The sequence below is a fragment of the Elaeis guineensis genome, chromosome 14, assembly GCF_000442705.2.
Source record: "Elaeis guineensis isolate ETL-2024a chromosome 14, EG11, whole genome shotgun sequence".
NCBI classification, from domain to species: Eukaryota; Viridiplantae; Streptophyta; class Magnoliopsida; order Arecales; family Arecaceae; genus Elaeis; species Elaeis guineensis.
The window spans coordinates 68,893,192-68,908,916 of record NC_026006.2 but is presented as its reverse complement, the minus strand read 5'-3'; the positions used below and the strand labels follow the sequence as shown (position 1 = coordinate 68,908,916).

The following is a 15,725-nucleotide window of genomic DNA, read 5'->3' as shown; positions in this document are numbered from 1 at the left end:
GGAATTGAAATCTACTTATATATATTTAATTATGCTATTAAAGTCCACTGTTATTGATATTAAGAATATAAATGGACATGCTGTTACTATTTATAAAAAATATTTTTTAATAAATAATCAATTCTATGATGTAGAATTTGCACGCAACATGTGAGCTCACAACTAGTTTATTTTATAAGATTTTTTACATATATACCCTCCCAAACATTCAAATTTACATAATTATCCTTTCAAAATTGATATCTGTATATATATCCTTATAAAATACTTTTTTTGCATATGTACCAATATAATCTAACACCATTAAAAATTAATGATTTAAAATTAAAATGATTAAAATATCCTTATGGATAGATGTACAAAAAAAAAATTTAAAAGGATATATATACAAATAGTAATTTTATGAAGATATTCACGTAAATTTGAATATTTGGAAGGGTATACATGCAAAAAATCTTTACATAAATATACCTCTCTCAGTTTGTTAATTCTTTTTTATTCTAATAAAAAAATTAATATATATATAACTAAAATAATAAATTTACTTAATTTATTAATTTATATAGATAAAATAATTTTTTTATCAAATAATAGATTAAAATTATTTTATCTAAAAAATAAACAGTTGTAACCATTCATGTTTCCTCTAATATATAATAATATACTTCTAAGAAAGTATCTAAACTTAATATTAGATGAATAGTTTATATATTTATATCGAATAGATATAATTATGGATTTAGATATTATGTAACAATAAAAATTTATAATTTTATTATATTTTATTTTTAAAATTTTTATCAAAAATATCTTTGTGAAGTATATAAATATATCATATTATTATAAGATGGACATAATCATCCTTTCTTGCATAAAAATAAAATAAAATATAATATTTTATTATATAAAATATTATATAATATCGTCATCATATTTTTATATTATATAATATGTTACTACATTATAGAGTAAAAGGACTTGGATCCATATAGATAAAATATAAAAAAATTAAATTAAAATTTTTTGTGTGTATATCCTTTTAAGCATTCAAATTTGATGAATATCCTCATGAAATTGCTATTTATATATATACCCTTATAAATTTTTTTTTGCGCATATATCCATAAAATATTTTATTCATTTAAATTTTAAACCATTAATTTTTTAACGACATTAAATGATATAGATACATATACAAAAAAAAAGATATACATGCAAAATAAATATTTTATAAGAATATACATACAAATATGAATTTTGAAAGGATATTCCTATAAACTTAAAAGTTTAGGAGGATGTACATGTAAAAAACTTTATTTTATAATAATAGAAATAAAGCGGCGTAAGTGGTTGGAACAAAACGATATTTTTCCTCGAGGAACAAAACTATAACTTATTGAATTTTTAACTTCTAACAAGCATGGCGGAGAGAACTCATGAGAGTTATATTTTTAAATCCTTTCATCACCAAATACCCTTCGAGTGGCGTCAAATTTCGTTGATAAAAAAGATAATAAAAAAGTGGAGCTGAAGCAGAGTCTAACCTCATAGCTCGTAGAGGTGAAACAATGCAAGTGCTTGGAATACAACTATATTGTGTTGAATTCTTAATTTTTACGAGAAGGGGAAGGAGGAAGTAAATGATACAAGAACAAATATTTTTATGCACATATTAGGACTTAAAAGAGGGGGAAAAACAAGTACACACCGCAGAGCATGTGAGACCTGGAAAAGAGTTAACAACATGCATGTGCATACGCACATGCATATATTGAGCAACAGAAAAATATTTTGTTTTGGGTGAAATCTATGTACTCTTAACAAAATCTGTGAAGGAAACAAATCCTTGAGAGAATCAGACAAGTATGAGATTCAGCTAGCACCAACGTATATGTCTGGTACCAGAGAGGAGAATTTTCTGTCAATTGCATCTCCCAACTCCCAAGCCAACCTGTGCCAAAAAAGAAACATTTAAATCTCTGGACACTGTAAGAGGACACAGATGATTGTGATAACCAAGATGTTACCGGGCCATACTCGTTCCAACCCCAGCAAAACAACTCCCATCCTCTGCAAAAAATGGAAACCATGTCACTTGGGTTTTGGCAAGGTTCCAAAAATATCAAGAATGGTAAGAATGGCACCAGCCGTATTGAATGGCTGCCCCATCGATGCTGCTACTGCAATGCTGACCGCAGAAACAGCACCAGCAGTAACTACTGTGATATCAAATATAAAATGCTGGAGAGTTATGGTTTCTGCTCTGACGACTGGAATATTAATATAATAACTGTAACAGAACAAATATGCCAATAATGAGAGTATAGAGTATTGCAGCTGCTTTTTGCGTGTGCACGCGTGCGTGAGGGAGAGGGACCTACCTTACCCAGGTCTAGTCTTTTCACTGATGCACCATCAGAGAATCAACAATCACAACCACAACAATAACATAGAAGGCTTGCAGATAAAGCTATGAAAATTCTGTATGGTGTTGGGGATAGATAATGTTATTTATTAATTAATCATATAACTTAATCATAAAATAACTCCAGAGGCTGACCAGACTTTTATTTAGAAAATACAAAATTTATATATTTAATACACACGGTAATGAATAAAAAGTGGTGGATAACTGAAAGTAACCAGGAATTCCCAGGGATTATCCAAATGAACAATGATAAGATACAGGTTTTGCCTGTGATCATTGCGCTATGGCGTGCACTGCAAGAAACCAACTTGGCATTCTTGTTTTCTAAACATGAAGCATCCAGCAGCTTGGGACGAGTGCATACAGAAGCATTTCAAGAATGGTAGCATTAATATCTTCACTCAAAGAAAAGTAGAATATTATTCATGTTTTCCCAAAATAGGGTTCTCAAATACTGAAAAAAAGGATGGTCAGGCTCAGCATCTGGTAAACATATTTATGTTACTTACGATTCAAAATTTCATATTGGAGTTTGGTAATAAGCTGTGGGTCCAGGCTTCATTGCATTAACTGATCGGCAGCCAAAGCTTTTGTATCTCACAACACTGGAGGAATAATGAATCCGTTCCAGTTGGAGTTCTCACAAAGATGATACCTCAGCGGCTCAGCCTGATCAGAACCTGTTTCCAGTTGTCCAACGTGATTCCCAACAAAAGAATATACACACAGCAACAGATGTGCAGATAGTGTGCCATAAACCGAGCAGCAATGCCTTGTATCTTGACACCCAAAATAGAGGACAGGCATCCTGGATTCAGCTCATCATCTACTATTTCCTTGCCTACACCGCACCAGAATAACAAAATCCGAAGGAAAAGGCAGAAAATGAGACAAAAGCAACAGTGAGTCAATTGAATCTATTTTCTGGGCATTGCAATATAAATCCACTGCAGAATGGAAAGAGAAATTGCAAATAGTTTCCCTCATATTGTTGACTTTATTTTTTGAGGGAGTTTCAAAACTTCTCGCGCAGAACGTCGAATGCGCGTGAATATTCCGCGTTGAGTACACGTGAACATTCTGCCGTCTGGCCGTTATGCAAGCTGTACGAGCTACGCGATTGTTTCACGGCCGTTTCGCAGGAGCTCCACGCGCGAGCATCTATTCTGGAGACGGTTCTCGCACGCACAGCTGCCGCAGCTGTTTGGGCCTATTTAAGGCCCCCCTTTCCTCGGTTCTCAATAGAAAAAAAAAAAACACCAAGAGTCTTCTTTCCCAAAAAAAATTCTCTCTTCGCTCTCTCTCTCTTGTTTGGTTTTTAATATTATTTGGGCTGAGGACGAGTCTGATCGGCATCCGTTCGAGATCATGCCACTGATGAACGTTGGAGTACTTGACTTTCGAGTTGTACTTTGGAGGAGGGTGTGCGGCTCAAGCTTTCGCACGAGAAGGGGCCGAAATCTCCTTTAGGGCGTGATTTAACCGCCTCCTAAGCCAGATCCTGCATTTTATTTTTTGTCACATCACATATACTATATCACACATGTTCAAAAAAAATATTTTAATATATATATATATATATATATATATTTTTTTTTTTGATTGGCATCTAAATTACTAACAAATTTTTTTTAATTAGTTCATTTCTCTGTAATTTCTTTTTTTTATTTTGTGATTACATTATATATATATATATATATATATATATATATTATTTTATATATTTTCAATAACAGTCTAAAGGAGATTTCGTAGTTATTTTTGTAGTGCATACATATTTAATTATTTGTACATATTTAGGACTTATGTTCCTTGCATATTTATATATTGTTTTATTTTTTTTTAATTGACCAGCATTATTTTCTATAGTTTTGTGTTGTACAAATTAATTAAAGATCCCTCAAAACTTGTATTGCTACATGCTCAACGTTAATAAAATTTATTAAGTCCACTAGTTTAAAAAAAACTAATAAATTTTCTTTAAATGCCAGTTTTCCTCTCTGAACCATACTTGAACCAAATGGCTACTCTTAGAGATGAAACCTTTAATCTTAAACCTGACAAATTTGATGGAACCAATTTTAGGAGGTGGCAAAGCCAAATAAAATTTTGACTAACCACTTTGGAGCTCTGGTCGATTATTGACCAATCCTCTGCCTTCTCTAGTTCAACCTCTCCTGCCATCCCTGAAGAAGATTATCTTTGTAAGGATAGAATTCTAAGTGCCCTTTCTGATTTACTTTATGATATTTATCTATCTGTAGAAAGTGCAAAAGAATTATGAGATAACCTAGAATCTGAGTATGGCCTGGCTGATGCTGGTGTTGAGCGGTTCAACATCGCATCATTTTTTAGATATGTTATGGTAGATGATAAACCTATAAATGACCAACTCCACCAATTTCAAGAATATCTTAGGAAGCTTCAAACCAATGGAACCTCTCTCTCTGAAGAATTTAAGGTCTCAAGCCTTCTTGATAAATTACCTCCTTCTTCGGATGGCTTTACTAAAGGTCAGCTCCATAAGTAAGAAAAACTAATCCTAACTCAACTTCTCAATTCAATTAGGATAGAAGACCAACATAGGTCCAAAATCCAGCAAACCAGAGTCCCAGATACTCAAGCTAACCTGATCCTTACCAAATCCAAATCAAAACCTAATTTTCAACCAAACCAACAACACCAAACAAACCATCCTAACTGATCCTACTCAAATAAGTTCAAACCTAAGGGTAAAAACTTCAAGGCAAATATCACTAGATCCATCAAGCCTGCCCAAGGTCCAAGTAATAAGTTTTGCTTTGTATGCGGAAGGACCAATCATCTTGTAAGAGATTGCCATCATCGGAAGAGGGAGCCCTTTCGCAAGCTTTCTGGTTCCTCAGGACCTCAAGCTCATGTAGTTGAAGGTCCAAAAGATACCATCTTTAGGTCAGGAAGCTTTAACCCTGAAATTAATATTACTTCCTGTAACTTTGATTAGTGGTTGGATTCAGAAGCTAATGTTCACATTTGTTTTGACTACTCCTGGTTCACTATTATTCAGGACTCAAGCGGAGAAGGCGTAATCTTTGGGAACAATACAGCCGCCAAGATCAAGGGATAAGGACGAATTAATTTGAAAATGACTTCTGAAAAAGTTCTTACCCTGACGGATATATTGTATATTCCAAACCTTAGGAAGAACCAAGTCAGTGGATCTCAGCTGATCCAGAAAAGATATAAAATTGTCCTTGATTGTAATAAAGTTGTGATAACTAAGAATAATGCTTTTATAGGAAGAGGATATGTAAGTGAAGGCTTATTCAAATTAAATATAATAAATTATTTTATGAATAAAGTTGAGAATCAAGTTTATTTTGTGAATAAATCTAATCAAAATTTATGGCATAATAGATTAGGTCATGTACACTTAAGAAAAATCAAACATATGATGGATTTAAAGCTAATTCCCAAATCAATCTTAGATACATCTAAGTGTTAAATATGTACTGAATCGAAACAACCAAAAAAACCACTTAAATCAGTTGAAAAAAATTCTTCAGTCTTAGAATTGATACATAGTGATGTATGTGACTCTTTCAAAACTGCAATCCGTGGTGGTAATAGGTACATAGTAACCTTTATAGATGATTTTTCAAGATACTGCTACTGTTACCTAATGAAATCTAAGGATGAAACCTTTAATAAATTCAAAATTTATAAGAGTGAGGTAGAAAATCAACAAGAAAAGAAAATTAAGATACTTAGGACTGATAAAGGAGGGGAGTATAATTCAAATAATTTTTTTTCTATTCTGTCAAGAACATGGAATAGTTTATGAAGTAACTACTCCTTACTCTCCACAGTCTAACGGTGTGGCTGAGCGTAAAAACTATATCCTTTTGGATATACTGAATGCTATGTTGATTAGCTTAGGCCTACTTGAGAACTTGTGGGGGGAAGCTCTTCTGTTTTCTTACTTCATTCTAAATAGAATCCCTGTTAAGGATAGTGGTAAGACCCCTTATGAATTTTGGAAAGGCAGAGCTCCTAATTTGAATTTTCTCAAAGTGTGGGGGTGTCTAACTAAGGTGAATATTCCTGAATCCGAAAAAAGAAAACTAGGATCTAAAACTGTAGATGCTGTCTTTATTAGCTATGCCCAAAATAGTAATGCTTATAGGTTCTTAGTGATTAAATCAGATATTAGTGATATAAGTTTTAATTCAATCCTAGAAGTTAGAGATGCTTCTTTCTTTGAGGATATATTTTCTTTTAAGACTAAAATTTTTAGATCCCTAGAATGTGAACTATGTTCTTCTAGATCTATAGAACTAAAACTTGAAACTGAATTAAGAAGAAGAAGATCAGAATTGAAAAGAATTTTAGAGAAGAATTCTTTATATACCTTGTAGAGGGTGATCCTTGCACGTATAATGAAGCTATGTCATCATCAGATTCATCATATTGGAAGGAAGCTATAAATAGTGAAATTCAATCAATCCTAGAGAATAAAACTTGAATTTTATCAGATTTATCTCTTGAAAATAAAGCAATAGAACCTAAATAGATTTTCAAAAGAAAATTAAGATCAGATGGAACAGTAAAAAAAAAAATATAAAGCTAGATTAGTAGCTAAGGGATATAGCCAAAAGAAAGATAGATTATTTTGATACCTATGCTCCTGTAGCTAGGATAACCACCTTATGAACCTTGGTAGCATTAGCATCAATTCATAAATTAATGATTCATCAAATGGATATAAAAACTACATTCTTAAATAGAGAATTAGAAGAAGAAATCTATATAAACCAACCTCAAGATTTTATAGTTAAAGGACAAGAACATATGATATATAAATTAATTAAATTACTTTATAGATTAAAACAAGCTCCTAGATAATGGCATATTAAATTTGATGAAATTATCCTAGATAATAACTTTAGGATTAACAAACATGATAAATGTGTGTATTATAAAAGGAATAACTCAAATTTTATCATTTTATGCCTGTATGTAGATGATATTCTATTATTTGGAACATCACTAAAAATAATACAAGAAACTAAAAATTATTTGTCAAATAATTTTGATATGAAAGACTTAGGAGAAGCTTATATAATCTTAAGAATAAAACTTAAAAGAATAAATAACGAAATAGCCATAAACTTAACACATTCAATAGAAAAAATGCTTAAAAGGTTTGAATATTTTGATCTAAATCCTGTCTTTACCCCATATGATCATAGTTCACATTTAACTAAGAATTTAGGAAAATCTGTAAGACAGTTAGAGTATTCCCAGAGGATAGGGTCACTGTTATATATAGCAAATAGAACCCGTCCTGATATAGCTTATGCAGTAGGCAGGCTAAATCGGTATTCTAGCAATCCTAGTGAAGAACATTGGAAAGCCCTTGAAAGAGTCTTTAGATATCTAAAGGAAACTCTATTACTCTCTTATTCTTCGATTATCCAGAAGTACTAGAAGGATATAGTGATGCTAACTGGATGACAGATAATTTAGATGTTAAGTCCACCACAGGTTATCTCTTCATGTTTGGAGGAGGTGCAATATCTTGAGGTTCATGTAAACAAACAATAATAACAAGAAGTACGTTAGAGTTTAAATTAACTGCTCTTGACACCACTTGCACTAAAGCACAGTGGCTAAAAGATTTAATTAATAATATTAAATTTTTTCATTCAAAATATCTGCAGTACTAATAAATTGTGATTGTAGAGCTCTAATAAATCTATTAAATCAGCAGATATCAAATAAAAAGATGAATAATCATATTCTGATCAAATACAAAATTGTGAGAAATAAAATGAAAGATGTGATATCACTTCAATTTATAAGATCAAAAAATAATCTGTCTAATCTTTTAACTAAAGGTCTTTCAAAGACTTTGGTGTTTGAGACATCGAGGAGGATGGGGCTTAAGCCTGTATATTAGTCACCAGAGTGGACCCCTACCTTTGCGATTGGAGATTTCAGGGTCAAGGTTCAAAGGGAAACGACCTCTGAGGTGACGTCTGGGAGCACCATTTCTTAGACTTTGTCTCCAACCCATCCCTATGGTGTAGTACTCCATATGTAACTGTTAGGCTGAGCATAGCTCTAAATAGATCCAAGACTGAAAATTCAGCGAAGTACGATTTCGTTACATGTACCCTTGAAGGATCTACCTTAGTGAGAATAGTCGTGAGGCCGCGACTATGGGATTAGGGCGAATCTTTAGTAACTCTCATGAAAATCAAGGCAAGCGTATGGCCTAAATAGCGCTACCCCGCATTATGATCAGCTCATCTTCATACTATATTTTTTTTTAAATACTAAATGCAAGTTCAAACCTAGAAGGTACTTGTATTAAGCATAGTAAAAGCCCAATGAAAATTTTAACATGTTTGCTGAATTTAAATATTTTCATGAGTTTTGAAACTTGTGGGGGATTGTTAACCTTTTTTTTTAGGGAGTTTCAAAACTCCTCGCGTGGAACGTCGAACGCACGTGAACGTTCTGCATTGAGTACGCGTGAACGTTCCGTCGTTTGGCCGTTCCGTGAGCTGTACGCGCCGTGCGGTTGTTTCACGACCGTTTCGCAGGAGCTCCGCACACAGGCATCTGTTCCGGAGGTGGTTCTCGCACACACATTTGCTATGACTGTTTGGGCCTATTTAAGCCCCCCCCCTTTCCACAATTCTCGGTAGGGAAAAAAAAAACATCAAGAGTCTTCTTCTTTCCAAAAAAAAAAATTCTCTCTTCGCTCTCTCTCTTGTTTGATTTTTAATATTATTTGGGCTGAGGACGAGTCTGATCGGCATCCATTCGAGATCGTGCCACCGACGGACGTTGAAATACTTGGCTTTCAGGTTGTACCTTAGAGGAGGGTGTGTGGCTCAAGTCTTCGCACGAGAAGGGACCGAAATCTCCTTTAGGGCAGTGGTTTAACCGCCTCCCAAGCCAGATCATGTATTTTATTTTTTGTCACATCACATATACTGTATCACACACGTTAAGAAAAAAATATAAATATTTTAATATATATATATATTTTTTTAATTGGCATCTAAATTACTAATAAATTTTTTTTTAATTAGTTCATTTCTCTGTAATTTTTTTTTAATTATGTGGTTACATTATATATATATATATATATTATTTTATATATTTCCAATAACAATTTCAGTGTTACAGTGTACCTCATCTTCAACATTACACTTTGCTCTTTGCCCATCTTTTCTACCATGACTACATATTAATCCTGGAGAGAATTTAATATTTTGGAACAAAATGGAACAAGTTCAAAGGGCATACATGGAATTAGGCATGTTATAAAAATATAATAGAAAAATATATCACACCTATTAGTTCCTTCAGCGTGCACTGTGAAGTAAATGTATCTACAAAGATTTCATAAACTTGAAAACAATAAATTATAAGAGGGTTAGCAATGTCCACAGGCAATCTGATCTTTAGACCAAACTAACTGAATTTTGTGGAGCACAATAAGAAATCCATTACAAAAAACAGAATGAAATAGTTTTAAGCAATAAACTATTGATGAGCATGTTCCCAATGATATATCTCACAGCCAATGGCTTCTACGTTCCCAAAAGAGGGATTCATTTGGATGCCCAGGGTTATTCTCTACACCCCAGGATATATTCTGTTGGAGTTAAAAGTCCGTGATTCAGGCAACTAAATTTTATCCTTGATTATGCAGATAAGCATGCTACCTAACATGCCACTGTTTTTATGCTCATCTGAGGTGGTGTAGTTACTATGACGTCAGTACATTCAACGAGAGCCTTGTCTGTGTGGATGCAATGTGGTTGTTGCAAGGCATGGTTGTGTTGCCATTGTGGGATGACGAATGGGCTTGTTGCTGGTGCAAGTGATGCGCATATGGGTTGTTGTTTAGCATCCCATCAGCCCTGGTTGGGGGAACTTTCCTTTTGCAAAGTCCACCTTTAGCCTGCAGCCTGATCTAGGGGGGAAAAAAAACTCCTTTGACTACCTACCTAGGTTATTCTACAACAAATCAAAATGAAGCACCAAATCTCCATGAAAAAAATTGGCTAGCAGTGAACATCAGATAGAAGTCCAAAGAATCAGGTTGGGAGATAGCTGATGTAATTGAGATTTGCAACCTCTAAATGATATTCCCTTTGAGGCTAACTAAAAGAAGCAGCTCCCAGCCCCAATATGTACTCTCACAAGTTGGGGAAAGATGCATCAGCTTTTAATACACTATCAGCAGATGTGGGATAAACAAACAGATTTTGGACTACCTGAAAGAGTCATTCTCTTGCTAACAACTATTTTTGGAAACTTGCACATCCATATAGCTTACCTGAGATTTTCTTTTTTTACATTTTATTTGCATTGCCAGTTAAGTAATTTCCCTTATCCAAGACTGAATCATGACACTGTCAAGAAAACAGTCATGCAATCAAACCTTACCGCTCACTATTAAATTTGACATTTTCCCTCTCCAGTTAACCATGTAAAAAAAACATCATAGAAAACCAACGGCTTCTTCCTTCACACATGAACATGTGTAAGCAACTAACATGATCATAAAACCAAATCATATTTGTACTACCCTAAGAGGAACCAAGATAACTGTCACATTCCATATCAGATTTAGCAAAAACTGAATCAGATGATGCTCTGGAATTAGTATGTTTTCATGCACAAATAGATCCGGGTAAATGATTTTAATGACTTCAAGGTTTTAAATACCATGAGATGGGGCTATCTTGTTTTTTCCATGGAACGGGACACCCCTGTACCATTCTCAGGACAGCAGATGTCCCATCCCACCCCAATCCATTTCCCAAATTGTCCTATCACCATCCGGGCACTCGGGTTGATGGGACGCCTCGCCATTCCACCAGTATTTAAAACCTTGATGACTATAAACAAACTCATATTTTAGAAGGTTAAGCATAGTATAACCCTTGTCAAATCCAATCAACTACTAAAAGAAAGAACGACAATGGAGAATTTTTGACATTATTAGTTTAGCTTGCAAATGGATGAGATATGGTTCCAGTAACCTGCTCATAAAGTCCCCAACCAAAAGTAAGCAGTGGCCAAGTATCTGCAAATAGATATATAATCATCATAGACAGGTGCACTTGAAAGAATGATACTCAACCTAAATAAAAGTATAACAATTAAGAGCAGGGAAAAAGGTTGGAAGATCACAAAGCAACATATTAACACCATTTATGATAGTTTCTAGATTGTAGCCAAATGCACATTTTGTTATCTGTGAAAGTCATTGTTGGACCTTGGAAATTTGCAAGGCTGGATAGTCGAGACAGGAAAAGATAAACTGTCAGGAAAAAGTTCCAGCAAAAGGTGAACTAGAATATGGAGCCTCCTCAGGGACATCTCCAGAGAAGCATTTTCTGTAGCCATCACCCAACATACAGCACTCTGTCCATCAATATTACCATAAACAGCTTTATTCCATTACATGAAAGCCAGTGTGAGTGCTCTTTGACAACTTGCTCTCTCAAGGACTTGATCCTCTATATCAAATACTTCATCACAACTTTAGCAACAGATTTTCTCAACTCTCCACCTCCAACTTTTAGCCATTATATACACATCTGAATCACCTCATTAGCCAGTCTTGAATGTTCATGAAGTTACATTTTTACTCAGTTACCCATTATATTGTACAATAGTACAAAAGTCCAAACTTTCCTACCCACTTATAACCACATCATCCTTGGGTTTATCAACATTAACAATTTCATCCTTCTTGTATTCATAAAATGTTCTTGCCAACTTTCTGCTGGACTTTGTCATATGTCTTAGTCAATTGTACTATTGTCTCATAATGTTTACCCGAAGCCACTTGCAAGAAACAATTGCACAATAATTAAAAACAGTGCTTTGAAAACATATCTCAACTTATCCACATCAAATACGACAAATGCCTTGATCTATCCTCCCATACTTCTGTACAACTGGTCCAGGATAGTGAAGATAATCACTCTGCAAATTCCATGGTTATTGATTCTGAATTCATCCTCAACAGTCACTCATGTCTACCTATCCACTTAATAATTTCAGCCATCTGATTGGAAAACACAAGTTCTCATAATAATCATCCCTGTCCCCTCAAAAAAAATAAAAAATAAAAAACACCCACCTGCACAGCCGGACAAGCATGCACAATCAGGATATATAGTTCTATAATCAATGATGTTCCTTACCGAAATAGGATTACATTTGCTATAAATTGCTTTGTATTGTCTCAGCACCTCCATTAAAAAAAAATTAAAAAGAAAAAAAAATTCTAAGGGCATAGACAGAGTACTAGTTTAATGATATGATTTGGAATTAACTAGAAAAGTTAGTAACATGCTTTGTAAAGCTAAAATGAAATAAAATAAATGTGGATTGTATGGTCTATTCTGAAACAACCAAAAGCTATACAAGAGCCAAGCCATCCGATACTGACCTGTGACTATGGTGCTATGGCAACCTCCATAAACAATGACCTTCACATGGCTTCTTGTGACCCTACAAACCCGACCTTCCAAAATTTTAATCCCTTTTGAAGCCCTTTTGAAGATGCTGATGGCCAATCCCCATGACAAGCAGTTGACTCAATGCAATGTATAGGATGAGGAGTAGAGAATGTGCAGAGATGAGAAACCTAAACCCGATTGCCCTTTCCCTCCATGTCCCACCCCCACACCTGACCAAAATCTTAAGCTTCAGAAAAACATAGAATGCATTGGTATTTTCTACCCTCCATGAAGATGGAAGATAGAACTAGCAGAATACTGAAAAATTTGGCAAAGAATGCATTATCCCACATTACTAAAACATCAAAGAAGTGAAATAACCTGACAATGCTAGCATATGACATCCACTGCAGCTACCATAGCAATCCTAACTCCTGTATTAAGAGTTACTAGACATGGTGGTGCTGAAAGAAATTCATAACCTGATATTGAGCATTCAATCCCACTTTAGCTGATAATAATCTCCTATGCTTTGAGCTCTCATCACCACCTCCGCTGAGATAACCAGATGAAATATTGCTATTCTTTCTTGAAATCTGTGACTTGGGAGACTCCGTCACAAATCTGCCAAATTATATCTGCCAACAGTTCAACATGGCTTGTGTAGTTCTCCTTTAAATTGTGTGTGTGTGTGTTTTGTGGCTTTTTTTTTTTTTTTTTTGTGAATGGTTAGGGTGGCTGAGTAAAACAGCCACCCAGAATTTGTTAGATAAAAAATATTGGTCTCCTTTAAAATTGTGAAAGAGATGCAGTAACTATAATCACCTCGATTGTTCAAAGTCCCACTCTATCCCTCATCCATTCCCAATATCTCTCCAAAGAATTGGTGTTGAATGAAACTCCCAACTGGAATACATTCTTGCCTGCCCCACTTGTAGACTTCACCATAAGCTGGTTAGAAAAAAAATCAAGGCTAAGCTACTAGATAGCTACAGAAAAATTACTTATTGTTACACTTGTGAGATAATTCATAGTACTCTCCTGACAAATGTCACCTATTATTGCAACAGAGAGAGCCCGCCCTGCAGCTGCCTTCATTATGACTACCTCAACTGGAGGTGGAAATGCTTCTGGAGGCTCCTAAGTAAACTAAAAAAGAGAGATCCATCTATTCAAAAAGTTCAAATTTTAGAAAACACGGCACTACCGGAGGACAACTTTGAGCAGCAAAGATTTATTAGTGGCTCATGCTTCACCAAGGTAACATAGCTTGGAACCATATCATCTGCTGAAACCCATGTCAGAAGTTTACCTGATTCTGATGAGGGAAAAAGGAACGCAATGTGAAACAGTCATTACCTGATTAACACTTAACATAAACCAGAAAAGCTAGAAGCCAAGGGTATTAAATAGTTGGTCGGCACCCCTTTCTTGCTGGAACAGGTCCTAGGTTTGACCTCACATGGTGGCATCGACATCATGTTTCTTAAATAAATATTTTAAAAAAGAAACTATTAATGATCATCGGCTTCCAATATTACCGGTACAAGACTCGGCTGAATGATATCAAAGGATCGAAGTACAAAAACATTTCCATAAGCAAAAGGCTTATGCCAACTATCCGTGTCTGCTTATAAAAAACATTTCTAGCCATTAGTTTCAATTAAGGGCCATAAAACTTCTTTCTGCACGTATCTACGGCTTGTGCTTTAAAAAATATAAAATTATCAAAAGAAGCCATCAGCTCTTCTTGACTTTTTTTTTTTTTTTTAAAACAAATGTAGCAAATTTGCAGATCAAAAGTTGAAGTATCCAACGAGGCCTTAACTGGCATAATCTTGTAGTAATCTTATTTTAATCACACCACAATGAAAGAATTAATATCTGGAAAAAATATCGAGAGCATAAATTATTTATCCTTCCCTCCGAGTAATTAAGGAATTCAAGAGAGAAAAACAGCAATCCGGGTCATCTATAAATTTCCAGAATTACCAAAATAAAATTTAAAAAGAAAAAAAGAGGAATCACCAGATTCAGAGATGATAAGTACCTACAGATCAAGATTAAAAAAAGGAGAGGAGGGATGGGAGGGGAGGGGTACCGGAGACGGCCATGGCAAAACCACATCCACCGCCGCAGACGTTCCTCCATTCATATCCGGCCAGGGGTTCGGCATGCAGACGGCCACCGGGAAAGAAGCGGCGACCTCTGGGGCGAGACACCGGGGAGGTAACCACACATCAACACCACCTTCCCTTTCCTTTCCGTCTTCCTCCATTTCCACTCTCTCTCTCTCTCTCTCTCCCCCCTCCACCAATCACTTGATAATCTCTTCCTCTCCCTCCTTATCCGCCGCCCCTTTCAAGTGTACTCCGTATTCTTGTTACATTTCGCCTTCCTCCAGATTTGAAGACAGGATTTTTAAGCTGTCTTCAGCTAGTCGTTTGGTAGGTTGGAAGAAGCTGCCTCTTATGTCTTGGCATTGTGCTGTTTCCTTTAATAAGACTAGCAGCGCTCTTCAATCGGACATCGCTCTCAATGATATCAAGCCTACCACCGATTAAGGCATCTTTCTCAACAAAACCAAGCGTACCACCGATCAGGTTTTGTGCTTCTCTCAAGGATCCATAATACACCCCAGGAAGATCTCCACCCCCATCAAGCTTAGCATATGCCATCAAGTTCTCCTCTAGCTAGTTGCTGAGCTGGAGGAAAGAACCCCGTCAGCTACCTGTTTCTAGATCAGCTCTACAAGAACAAACCCAGTACACGTTGCTGCAGAACGCTAACTAGAAAATATGAATTAGTGATCTGCA

The 15,725-nt window shown here is 35.1% G+C and overlaps 1 protein-coding gene across 2 annotated transcripts; it reads right to left on the bottom strand.

Annotated features, from left to right (window-relative positions):
* Positions 1-1,641: 1,641 nt before the first annotated feature.
* LOC105056892 (uncharacterized) lies at positions 1,642-15,609 on the bottom strand. Of its 2 annotated transcripts, XM_073248439.1 has the most exons (7): positions 13,735-15,609; positions 13,392-13,533; positions 12,900-13,139; positions 11,479-11,522; positions 2,145-2,290; positions 2,028-2,070; positions 1,642-1,951 (listed from the first exon to the last, which is right to left on the bottom strand). In XM_073248439.1, the coding sequence occupies exons 4-7, from the start codon at positions 11,484-11,486 to the stop codon at positions 1,873-1,875; spliced, it is 276 nt and encodes a 91-aa protein (XP_073104540.1). In that variant the 5' UTR covers positions 11,487-11,522; positions 12,900-13,139; positions 13,392-13,533; positions 13,735-15,609; the 3' UTR covers positions 1,642-1,872. The 2 variants fall into 2 exon arrangements, with proteins under 2 accessions (XP_073104540.1, XP_010937558.2); XM_010939256.3 differs by lacking the exons at positions 2,145-2,290; positions 11,479-11,522; positions 12,900-13,139; positions 13,392-13,533 and having other exon boundaries at positions 15,011-15,609.
* Between the last annotated feature and the right edge of the window lie 116 nt (positions 15,610-15,725).

Coding starts and splice junctions, on each gene's coding strand:
- LOC105056892 (XM_010939256.3), bottom strand. CDS start 15,187: ATGGAGGAAGACGGAAAGGAAAGGGAAGGTGGTGTTGATGTGTGGTTA. Junction 2,071..15,010: donor TTTTGCCATGGCCGTCTCCG/GTACCCCTCCCC, acceptor CATTTTTTGCAG/AGGATGGGAGTTGTTTTGCT. Junction 1,952..2,027: donor GTTGGAACGAGTATGGCCCG/GTAACATCTTGG, acceptor TTTTTGGCACAG/GTTGGCTTGGGAGTTGGGAG.